Source organism: Bactrocera latifrons, unplaced genomic scaffold (genome assembly GCF_001853355.1).
Source record: "Bactrocera latifrons isolate USDA-ARS-PBARC rearing strain unplaced genomic scaffold, ASM185335v1 scaffold_285, whole genome shotgun sequence".
Classification (NCBI taxonomy): domain Eukaryota; kingdom Metazoa; phylum Arthropoda; class Insecta; order Diptera; family Tephritidae; genus Bactrocera; species Bactrocera latifrons.
In genome coordinates, this window is record NW_017536463.1 from 216,555 (window position 1) to 237,195 (window position 20,641).

The window sequence follows — 20,641 nt, forward strand, 5'->3', positions numbered from 1 at the left end:
TGACGTTTTAGTGGGAATCTCTAAAAAGAAATACTAAAAAAAATAGCATTTCTAAGCGAACCAGCAGCGCCTTGAGTGAGTTAGATGCTTTTGTCGGGGTTGCTGTCTGGAATAAAGTTAGGTTTCCCACCTTTATTCTAATATTTTCACCGTTATTTATTTGAATTGCATCGGCGTTTATTTATGTATGGAAATTAAATTTAACTTGCGCATTAATTTTTATTTTATTTTATTTATTTTATAATTTCTTGCATATTTTTTAACTGCTCGTTATTTTTACTTTTTTTCCTTGAAGGCCTGTGCTCCACGCTACGTCTTCCATACAATGACACCGAATAAGTCACTGCGTTATGACCCAGTCGGTACGTGCTTTACATCCAGGAATTTGACGCATTTCAATGAAGTCTCACCCTGTCGCACAAGTGAGTATGAGAATTATTATTATTATATGTGAATAAATTTTGGATGGAACTTAGTTTTATCCCCATTTACATGTACAAATGCATGCATGTATATTTCATAATTTAATTTTATTGTTACGCAGAATAAGTATTGAATTTTGTGCATACAATTGATAGAATTTGACAGCCGAAATTGAGAAATGAAACTGTGTCACATTATAACAATCGAACGTGTGTATTCAGAAACAGAAATTTTAAAACATTGAATTGCCCTGGTTGTCACTTCGTTGCTTGTTCGGGGCAAGAACAATACTGCCTCCACATTCGTCAGAGATGAAAATCGTTAAACGAGCTAAAGGCTATACCAAAAATTGGATATGATATGTGTGTGGACGATTGGAAGACGCGCTGACATAATTTGTTAATATCGAACTTTGTTAAAAAACGAAATTCGCATTACTTTTTGAGCAAACTTCATATAGGCCAAAGTGAAACGTAGTAATAAAAGAATAGCCTCGAGTTATTTTGCTCCTCTGTTGGTAATTTGCTTCTCTGCTCCTTTATTTAATATTTTTGAAAATTGAAAGAAATGTTATGGAAACTGAAATTTATTACTTTTTTAACACCATATCTAAAACACATAAATCCAAATAATCAAGGCATAAGAGAAAGTTCTCTTACAGTAAGCTTGATTTTCAACAGCAATATCGACAATTGTGCAAAGCATTTTTCCTTTTCGGATTTTCATAAATTCTCAGGCATTTACTATATATTATATTACCTCTTATTAGAAAATGGGAAAAGCGAATAATTTGTAGCATAGACTTTAGTTCTTCTAGAAAAAAGATTGTTTAGGGGTTACATGGGTTCTCTCGGGGAAAACAGCCTTTTTTCAAAATTTTTTTTCTCATATAAAAAATGAAATATTTTATTTGAGTTTTTTATTCTTAAAAACATACGTTATTAACAAAGAAATTCTGAAATTTTGGAAAAAATTTGGTTTAAACTTAATCATTGCGACGCTATTTCCGGTGACCTCTCGAAAAAAATGCGCCTGCTTTGGCAGAATAAAGTGGAAAAATACGTGTTTTAGTTAAAACCTTACTTATAACTTGGACGAAGGAAAAAAAACTGAACATTGAATTTTTGGCAGACATTTTCAAAAAAATATTAAAATTTCAATTAAAATTTCGAACATATTATATTATTTTTCAAATAGTTGTAATAGTTTAAGAATTGTTTCTCAAAGACTTGTTTAAAATTTCATGGTGATTGGGTGAGTAGTTCTCGAGAAATCTTGCCAACCGCCAGGGAACTTGCGTACAAAACTTTACTCTTAGGCTAAGTTCTAAATAAAACACTAAGAACAGACGATTGTAGTCTAATGAATAAAAGGATAAATGGACTATTATAACGATATCCAATTTAAACATAAAAATATTGATTATCGACCCTTGATAATTAAAGTTCAGTAAAAATTCAACACACTTCATTATCGTGAGTATGACATTGACTGTTTTAAAATTCAAAACAGGGTTGTTTTACTATAAACTAAAGCAAATAGTTTTTAGAGTATTTCATCTAATCTCTTAAATTGCGAAACTTCTAGGTATCTAAGACAAGTTCCATATATGTCCTAATAGAAGCAGAGGAGATGTTTCAGATTTTTCTCATGCCAACTATTTAGGTTTCTGCATATGTCATCGCTACTTGTGCCAATTCGCCTCGTATGTGATGCCAATATGTTGTGGCCTGTCGCTAGTCCAAAAACCGTCGTGCAGTCTTTTCGAGACAGTGTGCACAAAAAGCATTATTAGTACTCTTGCAAATGAGTTTGGCTATTCTGCATGTCCTTAAGTAATTTATTCTCACCCTGATCTCTATGTCAGCCCTTTGAGAAATTTCACTATGTACCGCTTTTAGGGATTTGCGATAGATAGTCGTATGGCAATTTTGGCCATCAGCTAGTGGGCATCTCTAAAAAAAGGAATGCCCTTGTAACCTAGAACTCAGTAAAAGTATCTGCAACCGTTGTCCGACAACTACCACATCTACTGCCACTCTGCTTAAGAGTATTTGAAAACTAATATTTGATTTCATAAACTCGAGTTTTATGAGTGGTGTTTAAGATAAACAACTTATTTATGATCAAACTCGAGTTTGTTTCAATAAGCTGATTTAAAGCACATTTTGATGTGATCACGAATTCAGTGTTTAGCAGTAAAAATACAAAAATTTTCGGTAAACTTGAGTCTTGGAGCGCATGCTGAACGTGTTGTTAAATATTTGGTAAATAAAGTATATGCCAAATTTATTTACAAATCAATTCACATATATTATGTACTTAAATACTCAGAAGCATACATGTAAATATGTATTGCAAATAATATTCCCCAGCATAAAATATATTTACTTTAATGTATTTACTTTCTAACGACTTTTTGTAATTTTCTTCATTTTAAGAAGACCATAAAAGTGCAGGCAATTACTTATAAGTATTTCGTTGTGGTTTGTCAACGGAAATTTCGTGGAAATTTTTTTAGCAAATAAGCCAAAGTCAAACAGTCCGCATGCCACTCTTCAAACCAAGTGCCTGAACAAATTAATTTTCTTAGAAAGCAGCATTCAAAAGTTGAATGTACATATGATGAGATTTTTGCATTTACTAAATTATATTTCAGCTAAGGCCTTTTAAGTGTCATTTAGACAAGTACTCGAAGAAATCAATTAGGAGAGAAAAAGAGAAAGGCTGTTTTTGTTTTACAAATACTACAAATTCTTTATAACTATTAAACTACCATTATAGTAAAGGGACATTATACATTGATAAGTATGTCTGTCTAACTTTTGCTCGATTCTACTGGGCATTTTTTTTTTGTTTCAAACTTTGATATTCGCTTTGAAATAACTTGCTCATTTGTGTTCATATATGTATAATAAAACTCTTTCAGGTTAGAAAACCAACCATCAGGTAAATGAGTCTTGAATTTAAGTTTTATTTTATGGTTTCAAGTACACTCAGTGTCCTAGAACCATTTTCCTGTTGATAGAGTAATGGAAGAAAGTTTTCGAATACACTGTAGTGTCCTAACTTTCGGGTCGGTAACATAATTTCTTGGTCTTCTCTACTGCTCAACAAGGGATAAAAATACTATTACAGCATATTTCTATGATCACTAGAAGAAAGTTCACAGGAAAAAAATTAAATAAAATATAATTATCACCTAGGAAACCAATTACTTTTTATTTACGCACACTTCACTGGAGAAAACTTTATCCAAGTACCAATATTATCTATGAAATTTTTTAAAAATTGGAATACAACAAATTTTCGAACTTTGATTTTTGGAAGCTAAATTTAATATAGAAAAAGTCTAGTGTGTGGCATTGCTTCGTATAGTAGGAATATTAATTCTATTATGTGATCATGCTTCAGTATCATTCATGTTAGTCGAGGACTACGACCAAAAAATAAACAATATTTTATAATACTTGTATTTATAATAGGAAACAATATTTTGACTTAATCATATACTCATATGAATCTCCTCAACTCGCATACGCCCATACTAAACTTCAGTGTATGACATGTAAATCTACATCTATTTTTAAAATAATCCCAACGTTCCACAGCTGTCAAGTGCAATGTCGTTGTCTGCAGAAACCGAAAGCAACAAGTTTTCGTAATTTCCGTTTCACGCACGTCTCAGTAATTTAGTCTTGTATTTATGAGCACTGGATAGATTTCTAAAAATATGCGCTTTAATCCACAAAGAATTTTTTTTTATCAATGACACACGGCTTTCCGCGGCACTTATAGGGTTAAATACAAAATACACACACTTTCAGCATAACCCTGTAGTTGGAGTATTTCGGTAGCAGTCGATTTGTTATATATTTTTAACGTTACTTGACACTTACAAGGTATTTGATTTCACAGTTTTTATAGCATTTAATAATGTTGATATTCTCCCTGAATGCAGCGGCAATTTGAAGGGATTCCCAAACAATTTGTTTTTTCATGGGTATATGGAAGAGTATGACAGTATGTATGAAGTACCAAATGTGTGCATATTATCACCAGCACCACCTAACAAAATACGTGAAACAAATGTGGTAAATGCGGCGTGAAGAAGCCTGCAAGTGTATGGAATTTGCTTTCTCAAGTATTTTTTTTACAGGAGTTTGACTTTTTTGAGCCGCTTGGTAGGATTTCCTTTTTGCTGTCACTTTTTGACGGGTTAAATGTGTGGTTTTCGCTGGTTTAACATATTTTAAATTGATTTTAATTTTGTGGTAAAGGGAGTAATTTGATATCGTACAACTTAAAGGAGGAGGCATGATATAATTTTTCCATATATTTATCAATATAAAAATAATAACGAATACAAATGTAAATTGTTCTTCAAAAAATAAGATAATAAGAAACAAAGAGAAAACTAGAATGGCAAAACACCTTCCATAATGAATTAGTCCTCTTTTGTATTTGGAGAGACTATCTTAGGGGTGTCTATTCTTCAGTGCGAAAAATATGTTAAATTTTTTTCCGCATCCCACTATTCGTGGTAAAAACGTGAAACCTGTTAATGTAGACTTACAATATTTGCCTCATGCATAGAACTTTATAATTTAAATAACTCTTTTTAAGAAAATTGCATATACTTTAACACATTTAAGACCAAATTACTTCAATGGTAATAAGAAGTCAATTCAAACAGCATTTTATATTTTTCATACACTGCGAAAAATATGGCGTCTGAAATTTTTAGGTCGCAAGATCTTTTAATTGTGAGCAAAAGTTTAATATTATCAAACCGAATATATATTTCTGTAAGCAAAAAAAAAAAAATATGTATATTTTATATAATTTTATCAGACAATGGGAGCCTCTAGCAGTTAAAACCACTTCAAAACGCTTGATGAATTTCTTGAAAAGCTTTCTCCATAAAAAAAAAGGTTAGAAATAATCATTTTGTTGTAAAATTATCAAGGGTCGCCGTTTACAGTATACCTATAATTTTATATTTTCATTTTTCCTGAATTTTGAAACTGTGACCCTGTAGGTATTGGGCGCAAACTTCAAACACTAAGTTTCGAATGGTCAATAAAAGTTGCTATATATAGAAAGTTTAGTTAGTATTTATTTTCTGCGATCAGTCTTAGATTTCAACACTTTTACTCTTTAAAGTATTTTTCGGTTGTGGTCTCCACTAATTCTTTTACCAATTAATTACTATGCAGTTCCGATCAATTACGCCAGCCTTTTTATTTATACCAATTGTTTGTTCCATTCGCACCCCACAGCGTCTCGAATTCAGGCAGCTATTGTGACCGATAAATTTATGAGATGAACCTTAGCGCTTTTATGGCTTTATAAAGTAATAGGCAAATATTAGATACTCAGATAGTTTTGAAATGAAATGCTGAAAATCTATTAGAGATATATGTGGGCTAAGAAATTTTATACATCTTTTTCAAGGCGCGCACAAAAATAATATATGCAATGTTATTTATTGAAAATTTCCTGCATTAAAAATATATATATATATTTTTTAATAAAAACGAAAAACACAAAAATCCCTTCCACTTAGTCCATAGATCGACCGTATATTATTTTCGTTTTATTTTTCTTTTTATCTTTCGTTTCCACTGGTTTTCAAACTATAATGAATTTCTGTCACTTATTACAATTTATAAGGCTTCTGTACTGAAGAGATAATATGGGTTCTTGTAATCAGAGAAAATTTGTAGTTAAAAGACATTAATCCAAAGTATCAATGCGGATAAAAATCAGATCGATGGAAAGCTTTTTGCCAGATATAGTGTAAAAATTAAGGACACCGGAATATATTATTTACTTTAAGAAGTAAAATTTTAAAACTAAAAATGTCTCTGTGTACTTCTAATACATAATACTGAAATGTAGTGCCACAATTGCATGCATCAGGAGCCCAAGAGCAGTGCATCTTTAACATCCACCAACTACCACAATGGACTTGGTGAACATTCCGAAGTTTCTCAGAGCAATAAATACCAACTTAACGCACCAAATGCCATACTAATAGTTACAAAGAATCTTTGAAGGCAAGGCTAGCGAAAAAAGTCAGCATGAAAAAAAATCACAAAAACAACAGAAATGGCAACAATCAACAACGTACTACAACACAGTGACAACAACTCAACAACAACAGCGACAACAACTTGTAGACTTGAAATGTTGCCACGAAGTGTAGGAAAAAAGTGAAATAAAATGCTCGACAACAAAGCTAATTGAAATTCTACACGGGGGCGATTTTATTATGAGAATTACTTGAATTACCTTCTTGAATGGTGGAAAGTTATATGCGACTGCAGCACAAGGTACGGCAATAAGAACAACAAACAACAGTAAAACTATAATAACACAAATAATGTGTGAGCGCACTGAACGCACACAACTATTCAAACATACATGTGTATACGCCAAGCAGTGTAGCATTGCCTGGAAGACAGGGAATGAGAATGCTTGCGCGTCCAGGTTACGCTAGTACGCAACGTGTACCACGTGCACAAACGTCCGACGGCGATGCATGTACACCAAGCAAAACTGGCAACAACAATAACAATAAACACTTAAAAGCAGTAGCCACAAGCCACCATAGCGGTCGCTCAGCACAAAACTTCAAGGCGGCGAGGAAAGCCACGAAAGTCAAGCACAAACAACACAAGGCGGGAGTGAGGCATGAGCGTTGGTGGAGTGCGGGGAGGCGCACTGAAGGTCTGCTCCTTAAATAGGCACTCCTTGCATTCAAACAAAAACTTGTGATTTTTTATTACACACACCGTCTTCGGTGCCGCTCTGTGCCTTTGGTTCTGGCTGGTGAACGTTTAAATTGAAACACTTCGGCGACAAATTGTTATCGTTTAATTTGATCTTTCGCGCAGGCGCGCGCACGCCGTGTGGCACAATAGAGCGCACAATGCTGTGCAAACATTCTGACGGGCCAAACACAACGCGTGCAACAATAGCACCAACAAAGCGCACTGTGAAATCGCGTAAATAAAAGGCGACGCAATATTATTGCCACTGCCGCCGCGATTGCAAATGCAGTGCCAATACCGCTATTGTTGCTGCTTGCAGCATTTTGTCAACTTTGTTGCGTCGTTGATTTTGCCACTGTTTTATTGGACGTTTTTTCTCTGTTACTTAGAATGTTGCTGCAATCGGCGCAAAGGTGTTGGCAAACTTTTGCAATCGTAATCGTTGCATTCACCTTCCCCTCAAGCGCCTCTCTCATTTTTACGTAGGTTTGTGCCCTGTAGGGTAGTTTCTGCATTACAATTCCCAGAAACCAGCCGAACAAAAATGTGACAGCCTAAATGTATGCTATATAAATACTTTAAATCAGTTATATTCCTCTATAACTTTCCCTCAAGTCTTAGCATTTTTATTATCGCCTCTTTTGTTATCGAATTGTGTTAAGTTAGGTTAGATGGCTGATGCCATAGAAAGAAGAACGCCTGTTTTCGAACGTCAGTTCGGTAGGATGTCTAAAAATATGCGCTCCCAAGTGTTTAAGTCTTAACTTCCTAAACGCGGGACAGTCAAGAAGGAAGTTTGTTGTTTCCACCTCATCACCAACCTTATTGCGTGGTCACCAATAGAGCAATGGACCGTTAAATGCCCCACAACTAAGGAGAGGCTAACAGTACTGAGGGTAAAAAGATTACTACATCTCTTGCGATCGTCTTGGACCAAAAGGCTTTTAGCCCATCACTGACTAAGCTTCTGCGAAGTCCAGCTATTTATTAGTACCGATAGCGGTTCTCAGGTGCCTCAAAGTAGCTTGTTATTCTTTTGAATGTGTGATGTATAGTATTAGGTTTTTTTTTGCTTTACATTGAAATTACCTCTCCAATGAACAAAACCGTTTTATAATTACGTCGATTTTACGTTTTTCGTCTTTTTTGTACGCCTTCTTTTGTTTTTGCTTTGTGATTCCTTCAGAACTATTTGCATCTCTCCTTATTCAATTGACTTTGTAATGATTTCGGAGTTTTACTACTACACGCGAACTTTTCGCATTTATGGTTTTCTTAATTTCATACCGCTGGTGTATTTTCGTATAAAAACGAAAATGGTAGTCTCTAAAATTGGAAATTCGTGAGGATCGGAAAATATCATCTATGTGTAATATTTCTGTGCGGTTACGGTTTGTTACGTCTATTTTTTCCACTTCCGATCCGAACTTGATTCGCTTTTCTTATTGTTAATAACTTTTTTATTTACTATTAACTATTACAGAAAATATTGTTGGGTTTAAAGTACTATAATCTTGAATATTCGTGAGTTACTTCTGACATGTTCCCTATCTTAACTTCGTAAAACAAACATTTTGCAGTAGTTATCACTTTAGAGAAAATTTACCGTACTTAACTAACACGGTATTAAGATAGTACATTTGTGTAAAGGAAGTTCCTTAGTTGTTTGTTGAAAAGTTGAAGCACTATTGCTCATTCTGAGGGAAAAATGTATGAATATTTTCAGACATGTTTTTGAAAATTTGTATAAATTATATAGCAGTATTTAAGATATAGGTTAAGTTGCTGAGGAAGAAAAGTAAGCCCTGATGACTGAAGGTAAAATTGATTGAAAATACTCGTATGTATTTAAAACCGCACATATATAATATATATCGATTTTTTGTACTGCAAGATTTGCTGTGCTATAGCGAATTGGTTAAGATCACTGTCAGGATCTTCTTCAGTTCTACTGACATTTCTGCCGTTAAGTTAAGGATGACTTATGTTAGTTGAAAAAGTTTTAGTTTGCCAACAGGGCATTCGTATAACAATATATATTTGTATGTCCGTATATATGTACATATTGTATATGTGCAAAAACATTTTATTGCAATGCAGTCGGTCTTCGGCCTTCCTATTGCCTGCGTCAGCTTGTCAGCTTTCAATTCCGTCAGGAATAATTACCCTTATTTGGTTATTTGGCATTTCAAGCAACTCTTTTATGCATTTCCTGCGCTTTTGGTTCATGACAAATATTTTCGTTATTTCTCGGACATACAAATGTACAAGTGTGCATACGAATCTCAAGACCATTTAACAGCGTGTAAGAAGATATGTGCAATAATGTCATTGTAATACATTGGGTTAGGATGAGATATTGTCATTGGATGAATTATTATTTACTTCCTATGATTTTCTTTTAAAATTCTAATTCATTATATAATATTTTATTGTGTTTTAATTACAGATAACTGGGGTTACCATCGACAAGGCTCTTGTCAGGCTGGCTTTAGTGCGGCAGCAAGCACTGTGAGTATTCAACTGCTTCTCAATAAATATTCATATCCATTGTATAACTATAAGTTGCAGTAAAAAAATGTTTCAAGAAGCAGATATTGATATTCGTGGCAAAAGTGCAGAGTCTATGCGAAGAATGTCTATGAATTTCTTTTGCTTTCTACCATTTTCAAAGGCTCTGCACTGGTATAAATCTTATATTATGAATTTTTTTTTTTGAAATTATGATTTTTTCATAAAAAGCATTGATCAATCTTTGACATATTCATTTAAATAATAATAACCGCATTTTATTGGCAATTCTAGCGCGGTGATCGTTTGTACATTGGTGCGCCCGGCAGTTGGTATTGGCAAGGTAAGAAGTTTGTTAAAAATAGTTGTTGAAGTACTTTTCTAATATGTTTTTCAAGTAGTTAATTTGAATACTTAAATGTATTGCATATTATTAGTGTATGACTAGTAAGTAAATATAAAGTGGAATGCGCAACAATTTTTCCATAGGAAAATTTATTTAAAATAAATTTTTCTTACATAAAAAAGTTTTTTAGCGTTTCGAATAATTTATAAAACATATATTTCGTATCAGCTTAATATTTTACCTTAGAAAACCAACTCCAACAAAATTATACCTAAATACAAATCCAACTGCAGAATCACATAAAAAACACAAACTGACAAACAAATAGAAATAGTAGCTGAATTCATACACAAAAAACGTAAAAACGTAGTTTAAGCAATATAACGGGTTATTCTAAACATACCATATAGAAACTCAGAAATATTCTATAGTATTACTGTTAAAACTAAATGTTCGGTAGTTGTTACTTAAATATTCGTAAAATATTTTGTGGTTAGAATTGATTTTAAGTATTTCTTGTGTTTGCTTGTGAAAACTAAACGCAACCAGGTATTGCCTACGTATCTACGTATCTGTTGGTGTAAACTTTGTAAATGTATGCATTTATGTATGTATTTGTATGCCTCAAAGCGGTGTTAGAAGCTAAGTGCGCATGCGTCCGCTGGGGGAAGTAAAAAAGCAACAAGTGAAAAAATCCAACATTGGAAATTGAATTTATTTTTGTTGTATTTCGATTTTTCCTTCTGCCCATATTTGTACGAGCATTTATACGAATATGTTATATGCGGCATCCCATCACGTGAGCGCATAATTTGTGGCATAAAACGCGATTATCGTGATCCTGCTGTTTTAGTAATGCATGTGCATTTATTGTTGTTATTGTTGTTTTCTTCTTATAATCGTCGTACTGTCGTGCAACAACAGGGACAAAATAGCGACAAGTAAAATAAAGTTTCAAAAGTCCATGTAACTAAGTATGTAAAACTATACACTGGAAAAAAATATTTTCTAAATAAATATATGAGTTTTCTAAAAATCATAAACTTGCATGCTTAAGTGATTTTATGTTCTAATTTTATGGTCTAATTTTAATTTTAAACTAATAATATGGTTCAAATAAGTTTAAAACTAAGCATAAATATTAAAACGAAAGTTTAGCGGCGCGAGCTTTCACGAAATATAAACAATTTTAAGCTAACAACGTAAAAAAAATTAAAGCTGGGAATTGAGTCATGTATATTGTGCCTTAAGAGCATATAATTGAAATATATAAAAAAGCTACGCTAAAGCTTTGACCGCATACACCAGGACACATGTGAAATTTTTGTCTTAATCATGCCAGAGCTTCAGGAAAGGCAAAATAATTCACCGTTCTTAGAACTGATTATGCAGGAGTACCAGCTTTCACATTTAAAAGCTTCGATGAAACTGGAAATGGACATTTCCCATTCCGATAATTTGTGTATTCAAGGTGTATTACAAAATAATTTTCATAAAAAAAAATAATAATTTTGATAAGGTTATGCTTCCTTGAATTAGAGGGAAAAATACCGTTTCCACGTCGCCACGATTTCAATTGTTGTGGTCATCTGAACAAAAAACTACTGGCAAATTCAAAATTACTATGAATGTCATTAACGAATTGTATCGCTTTGGTTTGCCTTCAAACGGAGTTTTTCGACTAACTAGAGGATGCTTTTTCTAAGACCAGAAGTCGTGAGCTGCTTGAGCCATATGTAAAAGAATGATTTCTGGGTGAACTTTTACACATGGATCGAATTTACTCATTAAAAAAATTTATGTAAAGAATATTCGTGTCAAATTTTAAGTAAATAGACTGATTAAAACTTGAGATATCGTGACGACTACGTCAAAGAAAGTTGTTTCAAAAAATCGCGTTTGAAAATTAGTTTAAGACTAAGTCAGCCAAATTATCATGACACTAAAAAAGTGAATTATTTGAAAATAATTAAAATTAAAAAAAAAAGTGACGTTGATATTTTTGAGCATTTAACGTTTTTTTTGCAAATTTCTAGACTATAATACACTTTTAAAGTAGAGCAATAAAAACGTCGTTGAACCAAAGAGTATAGAACTTAATTAAGCCATTAAGAAAAGTGAGCTTTCACAGAACTTGAAACAATAGAAACAACTTTCACTTTAGATAAAAGTCCCTATCAGCTTTTATGTAAAGTGAAAGCTTCTTGAAACGAAATATATTAATATAATACGTAACTTTTAGTCTAAATTAAATAATTAAATGCATAAAACTTACGTCTAATTTGTATTTACTTAAGAGTAGGGTTAATACGAGTATGGAATCTTATCAATGAAAGGCTCTAATAATTATAATTATATTGTATATTTTTAGACTTTATATGTATATTTAGATGTATGTATATAATTTGTATAATTAACAACTTACAATTTTTTTACAAAACAAATTTTAAAAATTTTCTCAATTTTATATTGGCTTCACTTTAAATAATTTATATGTATAATAATGTATGTGTATTTAAACTAAAATTAAAAAAAAATTTGCCACAAATATTTGCAAAGGATAAAATTATGGCAAAAATTATGACAAACATTTTAGCATATCTTTTAAATAATTGCTTCAAAAGAAAGTAGTGAATAAGTTGCTTAGCTTCAACATTTAGAAATCCAATTTCAACTCCCTAGTATCACAGATCTGCTTTGCCAAAGTATTCCTTGCAAATATTTGCTATTAAGTAATTTGTTGTTAAATGTATCTACGTTTTTACCAAATTTTGTACACTATTAATTAATTTATTTTATTGCTGTTATTTATTTTTCTTCTCGTTTACCGCCCGGTTCTGCACCTTTTCCTACAAAAAATATGAAATTAAAAAAACACAAAACTATGCAAAAAAAATCAAACAAACCCAACTTATAACTGTAACTCTATAACAATCTTGCGTTGTCAATTGTTGTTGTTTCGTTGTTGTGCCATTCTCAACCAACCAATCCACCAAATAAAACAACCAAATAAATTAAAAAAAATTAATTTAAAAAAATGTTTAAATTAATTAAAATAAAATTTAAAATTACCAAATATGTATAAATCGAAAACTAACAAAAACAAAAATATAAAAACCAAATCATAAAAAAATAAAATAAATGTACAAACACAGGACAAGCCTACTCAATATCACCAGATGCAACCTTTCCATATAAGCCGCCATTTTATCAGCCCTTCGGCACCGGAGGTAAAGAAACTAAGCATATAGCAAAAGCTTAAACTCAGAATAAATTCTATAAGAAAAACCTTAATCGATACACTAAAATAAATTAAATGCAAAAAAGAACAAAAAAAACCCATACTTTTCAATAACAACAAAAATAATAATTGGTTTATTAAGTGGCCTTTGCTTCTTCTAAATTCTTTTTATCGCTTTTCTTATAAACAAATGAGTTTTACATCATTTAACTTCATATAAAGATTTCAGAAAATATTATATAGTGAGACACCCTGTATAAAGGCGGTAAAAGTGTAACTGTATATGTAAATGGGCTTATGTAATTGCAAGAAAAAACGCTGCGTAATATTGCTCACTGCTTTTTTGTTGTTGTCATTACTGTTGCTGCTGCTGTAATTGTCCTCTCGTCTGCCTTGTAACCACACATACATGCAAACGTATATTTCTAAAACATAGTACAAACCACCCTGTATACATATTAGTGACTTGAACGCAAGGGTTCTGTGGCTCCATGTTAGCATTGTTGTTGGTTGTCGGTATCGATACTAACTCAAAATTCTAAATTTCATACCTTCCCTTCACATATAATTTTGGTTTAAGTGCTTTAGAAAAAATATTTTAAAAAATAATTTAAAATTTTTAAGCTAAATTGTTAATTTCAATTTTACATATTTACTAGTTTGGCATTTGGTGTTTTTAATTTAAGAGTTGGCAGAACTTTTGTGTAAAAATCAGGGTTGCAATTATGCACGATGCGCCAGAAAGCTTGCAATAAATCATTAATCAATTCATCTTTGCGTTCTTTCTTATTTGAGAACATATACATATATCACGTGTTAGTGGATCATCATCGTCGTGTGCACCGTTTTATTTCATTTGGGGTTCATTGTTTACTATGGGGAAAAGCACACGCTTTCAAATTTTTGCTTCATATTTTACAATATAAAGTGTTCCAAGATTTGCTATGTTTTTAATTCATACTCATAGACCTTTTGTCTTGGCTCTAAACCTAAGCCTCCAATCATTAAGAAATACTTGATATACTAAATTATAAATTTCAGCAATTTGCTAAAGTTTGCTTGTTGTTCTCTCATTAAATCTATTGATTGATGTGTGGAAAGTGGCGCTATCTTGTTGAAAACAAATGTCGCCGAGATCACAAGCTTCAATTTTAGGCATCAAAGAGTCGGTTATCTTGGCCTGATAACGGTAGCCATTGATGGTGACGTTCTCAGCGGCATAATTTTCGAAGAAATATGGACCGCGCCAAACAGTTATTTTTTGACGGATGCATGAAATGGCAGTTGAATCTCTTCAGATTTTTCTTCGTTCCAATTACGGCAATTTTACTACATTATGACCGAGTCTTGGAATTCATAGAGGAATATTTCTCAGGAACAACATTAGATCGCTGAGCGAAATCAATAAAATATCATTTTATAAAAATTCAGAGAAGATAGCATCTATTAAAATTCAGAACCCTTTCGCCCATTCAAATGGGTGATGCCTATTTTATCGGTTAGTTACTGAAACCCGAAGGCTTTGTTATAGGTTTTTTTTGTTTTTAATGAAGATGCAACGAAATTCGGAAGTTGTTTCAGAACACATCAAATCGTCCTCAACAGAATTTCACGGCTTTGAAATGCCCATAAATATTTATAATATTTAATGGAAGAGAAAGTAAAAAAAAAATGTGTTTTTATTTTATAAAAGAATCACAATTTAAATTAAATTAATCACTTTTATACTTTTACGTAGAAATGTAATATAATATACCATAAATACTAGTCTAAATCATTCAGAACATTTCTAGCGAAAACCATTCATCTAAGCATAGTTAAAATCAACATTTGTGAAACCATAAACTAAAATTCATCAATTAATTTATAACATAGTACATTATCATAATTATAATTTATTAATAACGTTATATTATTATACGTAAATACAGTTAGTTTGGTGACTATGACCTAACTTTTCTACTTAACTACCAATTTCGGCCGACTAACTAAAGTAGCAGAGCTACAAACACACATATCGAAGCACATCATAACGGTATATTTAATCTTCACAAATTTCACCAGCAACTGAATGCTTTTACTAAACGCTTTGAGAACTTACAAAGAAATATATGATACTTTGTAAATAAATTAGTTAATTATATAAAACGAAGAACATAAAAAAAAAAAAACGTACTAAATAACGGTTATTTAATAGGTCAAACATATTCGTATGACGTAACGCGTCCGGAAAATCAAGTGTACTCAACGGCCGAGAGTAGCTCCCAAGACGATGACTCCTACTTGGGCTATTCAATGACCACTGGCAATTTCAATGACGATCGGTTTGAGGACATAGCGATCGGCATGCCACGTGGTGCCGGTTTGCTCGGCAAAGTCGTAGTGAATCATTGGAATATGACAAATATATTCAATTTTACTGGCCATCAGATTGGCGAATACTTCGGCTATGCGCTTGCTGCGTGCGATGTTGATGGCAATGGTTTGGACGATTTGATCATCGGTGCACCGATGTATAGCGAACCGGGAAATGTGGAGGGTAAATACGATGTGGGGCGCGTGTACGTTTTTTTGCAGATGGAGAGTGTGAGTAGTGATATTTGAAAGAGCAGATGATGAAGTGAAAGCAGAAACTAACTGTATTCATAAATTTGCCTACTCTTCCAGGGTCCACGTTGGCCAATCGAGCATATACGCGAAGGTTACAATACGAAAGGACGTTTCGGCTTGGCGCTCAGCACGCTCGGTGATATCAATCGTGATGGTTATGGTGATTTCGCTGTGGGTGCACCCTATGACGGGCCCGAAGGTCGTGGTGTCGTTTACATCTTCCATGGTTCACCGAATGGCCCATTGTTGAAACCATCGCAGATTATCAAATCGGAGGATATTGTTGAGGGCGCACCATATCCACATACATTTGGTTTTTCACTTTCCGGTGGACTTGATATGGATGGCAATACATATCCCGATTTGGCGGTGGGAGCTTACGCCTCCGACAAAGTGTTCATTTTCAAGTCACGACCTGTGGCGGCGGTCAATGCGATGACTTCATTCGTCAACCAATCGAAATTGATCAGTTTGGATGATCGTAAATGTCAGACAGTGCGTGACGGCAAACGTGTACCATGTACGGAAATTATGACCTGTTGGAGTTATACGGGCGAATATTTGCCGCGTAACTTAGACTTTGATGTGTCCTGGGTGTTGGATGCCAAGAAACCGAAGAAGCCGCGTATGTTCTTCCTGCTCGACGAAGGCAAGAATATACGTAATTTGTCGATTAGTTTACAATATGGTAGAACTTATTGTCGAAATGAGACCGTTTATCTAGTGGATAATGTGCAGGACAAGCTAACACCCCTCGAAGTTGAGATGCGCTATGATCTGCGCAGCAGACGTCCCTTGGCTCCCGTTATTAGACGTAAACGTGATTTGCTCGAACCCGTGATTGATCAGAATCGCGAGATCATTTTGCGTGATGCTATCAATATACAAAAGAATTGCGGTTTGGATAATATCTGCATACCCGATCTACAGTTGGATATTGTGTAAGTGTTTCCATACGTTACTACGAAAATATTGACAATGTCTTAAGTCGGAAGTCGAATTATCGGCAGAAGTCGTGAAATTTGATTTTGAAATACCTTCCTTCGGTCTTACCGATTTTAGTAACAATACATTTTATTACATTTATGATAGGACCGTCGACAAATACCTACATGGCTCACACAAGCCTCTAATTGTTGAAGTAACAGTCACGAATCGCAATGAAGATGCTTTCGAGTCGGCTTTCTACATGGTCATGCCAAAGGATTTGGACTTTATCAAGATTGAAAATTTGGTCGAGAAGGGTGATACGCCAATTACGTGTTCGGCACCTTCCGAAACGAACAACTACACGCTAAAATGTGATCTTGGCAATCCATTGCAGGAGAAGAAATTCGTGAGTAAACCTTTAGGACAGTCAACCAAATATTCAGTTTCTAACTTTCTTTCTTACTTCACCATAGGCGAAATTCAATGTGATCATGTTGCCATCGCAGACTTTCGGTATGTCTCCCAGCTATCACTTCTACATGGAAGCCAATTCGACCAATGCCGAAATCGATGGAAATCAACGCGATAATGTTGTAATTAAAAATATTGACATTTGGGTGGAAACCGATTTGGATATAGAAGGGTAAGTCATGCATATTATTATTTAATTTATGAATAGGTTTAAATTCATTGCTATTGCTTGCTTTAGCGCCTCACTGCCCGATTTCCAACTCTACAAAGCGTCCGACTATTTGGCCATCGGAAATGCTACCAAAGAGGAGGATTTGGGTCCACAAGTTGTACACCTCTATAATATACGCAATAATGGACCATCTTACATAGAGGAAGCTGTCATACTCATACATTATCCCAATGAAACTGTGGGCGGGGATCTCTTAATGTATATGTTGAATCAACCGGAAACACACGGCAATATTGTATGTGACCCGCATTTGGGTGTCAATCCGCTTCGCTTGAAATTGGATAATAACTTGATGTACAAATCATATCTGCGAGAGCGTGGCGTTATTTTCTCCACCGATGCGAGTAGCAGCAGCGCGTCCAGCTCTGCATCGGGTTCTGGCTCAACAATTTACAGTGGTGTTGAAACGGCAGAAGGTGCCAGCGCTGCTGGCACAGCTGTAACTATAGGGCGCGGCACGAAAGAGCTAACCGCAGAGGAGAGAAGACGTCTAGAAAAAGAGGACGAACAAGAGGGAATTGGTGACGCTTCGGCTACACATATACAACGTGCGCACGAAGCCGCCGTGTCGAGCTCGCAATCGAGTTTCGGTGGTGCAGGCGTTGGTTATGGTGGCGGGGCTGGTACTGGCACCGGTAGCTCATATCAATGGTCCACGTCGTCATCTTCCTCGGGTGGTGGCAGTGGTGCTGGCGCGCATGGTCCGACGGTTATTGTACGCACAAAGAACACGACCACAAGTTACGATGCCAGCGGACGTCCGTATGTTGTGGAGAGCAGCACCGAATACTCAACTAGTCTGGATCGTGCTGGACAATATTATGCGCAACCTTTGAATCAGGGACAACAACAGCATTCGGCAAACTACCAGCAAGCAGGCGGTTTTGCTGCTGATAATATTCATGGCAATTATGGAGGCGCGCAGAGCACACAAGGTCACATACAAATGGCTGGAACGGGTGGTAGTGTTCAACCAGAGCAATCAATGTACGCCAACTATCAAGGCTCATCGGGTGGCGCTTACCGACCAAATCAACTAAGACAGCAACAACAACAGCAGCAGCAGTATCAACAAAAAGCATATCAGCCTTATGATGCGCGCCGCGGCTCGGTGTCATCATCCGCCACTTACAATAGCAACAACAATAATTATAACAACTTTGGAGGCGCCGTTGGTGGCGGCAACTACGACAAAGTCAACACAAACGGTCAGGGCTTCCAAGCGGGTGTTTTGGATTTGGGCACAATCCATCGCGATAATGTCGACAACGAACTGCGTCAACACGATGGACAATTCGGTGATAACGGCGGCACCTCTTACGGCTATCAACAAACCTACACACGACGTGTACGTTCGCCAGCTGGCAATAAACCTTATTATGGCATGGAGAATGAAGACTATTATGATGAAGAATCTATCCAGCAATCAGCGGGCCAACACCAAGTAAATGCGCGAAATTCTCCTGCAACGCAGGCGCAGCAACAACAACAGCGTAGTGCCGCCTATCAACAGTCGCAGTCGTCGAGCTCATACTCCTCCAACGGTGGTAGTCAAAAGGAATCATCTTCGTCGTCATCGTCGTCGTCATCATCATCATCATCGTCTTTATCAGCTTCGCATTCGTCTTTCTCATCGGGTTCACAAGTACGTGAAAACGCAGCCGCGGAGGCCGGCGAACTAACGCAAATCGATTGGGTATCACCCTGCAAGGCGGCAAAATGTCAGACGTTACGTTGCGTTGCCAAGAATCTGGCCAAGGATGAAGGCGTATGGGTGGCTATACGCATGCGTACGGTGGCAAAGACAATGGAGAAATTAGCCGGTAATTTGCCGTTGAATGTCTCCACGATGGCTGCGGCGAATGTGACGCGTTTGCCATACATTGGCGAGCCGAAAGTGCCGATCATAAAGACGCATGAAATATTTTACAAAGCCGAGCCGGAACCTATACCAGTGCCAGATGTGGTGCCACTGTGGGTGGTGGTGTTGGCGGCGTGCGCCGGTGCGCTCATTCTGTTATTGCTGATCTATTTACTGTATAAGGTTAGTAGTGGTCTGATGATTAGATTATTGTTGTTTTACAAAAACATCTTTTTTCGATTTTTATTTCATTGCAACTTCGTAAAATTTCTTTTCCAGTGCGGCTTCTTCAATCGCAATCGTCCACGTGATCACTCTATGGAGCGACAGCCACTACGTAACGGTTACCATGGAGACGAACATCTGTGAGCGCTATCGAGTCCATAAAATGGGCCGAATCCCCACCAAATTTACACACTTAAAACTGCATATCACTTTTTGACCTTTATCCGACATTTCAGGGCGGTTTTGCATTGAGATTAATTGTTGTTGTGCGCGTGAACTTATACGCGTTTTTTTGCGGTGAAAACGACGGTGCTTGCTCAGCCGCATTGTGTGCGTTGTGTGCGATCTTTCGGAGTAACTAACCAAAACGAAGCCAAACGAAAGCGAAACATTTGGCTGCCATTTCTACTCGGCTCCGTGTAAAATTATTTGCTATTTAACCCTTTTTTATAATTAATTTTTAAATATACTTTTTAAAAAGCTACCATACTATCTTTGCTAGTCACGAAATTTATTGTTGCATTTTCTACTTGCCGGCACGTAAGCGTGGGCTAATGCCTAAGTTTGCGGCCAAGCGAGTCGAAGAGAGCGCAAGCGCGACAAAAATGTGCTTTTAACATTTTTATCGGAGATTTTAATGTTAAAATTGTAAAAATAAAATAATAATAATTAAATAAAGAAAAGAAAATACTGTTAATACATAAGTAATACTCTAATGTTGCCTTGTATATGATAAAACACAGAGAGCGTACTAAACGAAAACTAGTTATTTCATGTTGTTGTAAAGCGAAAAGTGCTAATATTAATTTTAATAAGGGCCAAGGCCAATAATTAAAGCAAAAACAAGAAAAAAAACCTATTAATAATAATTAAAAGTGTGTTTGAGTGTGCGTGTGCGTGGAACTATAAGTGTGTAAGGGTGCGTAAAGTACTGTTAAAAGCTAAGGTAAAAAAATGTGAAAAACGAGAACACGAAATGCGAATTTGAAAAAAATAATTAAACAAATTATGT

The 20,641-nt window shown here is 35.1% G+C and overlaps 1 protein-coding gene across 3 annotated transcripts in view; it reads left to right on the top strand.

Moving 5' to 3' along the window:
• The window catches only part of LOC108970139 (integrin alpha-PS2), an 82,482-nt gene extending 61,841 nt beyond the window's left edge, over nt 1-20,641 (top strand). For 2 of the 3 annotated variants that reach the window (XM_018935306.1, XM_018935307.1), the window contains exons 5-14: nt 296-422; nt 9,652-9,713; nt 10,008-10,056; nt 13,215-13,289; nt 15,498-15,886; nt 15,968-16,851; nt 17,003-17,246; nt 17,314-17,483; nt 17,550-19,587; nt 19,684-20,641. In XM_018935306.1, the coding sequence (XP_018790851.1) occupies nt 296-422; nt 9,652-9,713; nt 10,008-10,056; nt 13,215-13,289; nt 15,498-15,886; nt 15,968-16,851; nt 17,003-17,246; nt 17,314-17,483; nt 17,550-19,587; nt 19,684-19,773 (4,128 nt within the window). In that variant the 3' untranslated portion in view covers nt 19,774-20,641. The remainder of the gene's footprint in view (nt 1-295; nt 423-9,651; nt 9,714-10,007; nt 10,057-13,214; nt 13,290-15,497; nt 15,887-15,967; nt 16,852-17,002; nt 17,247-17,313; nt 17,484-17,549; nt 19,588-19,683) is intronic. The other variant, XM_018935308.1, reaches the window with a different exon arrangement.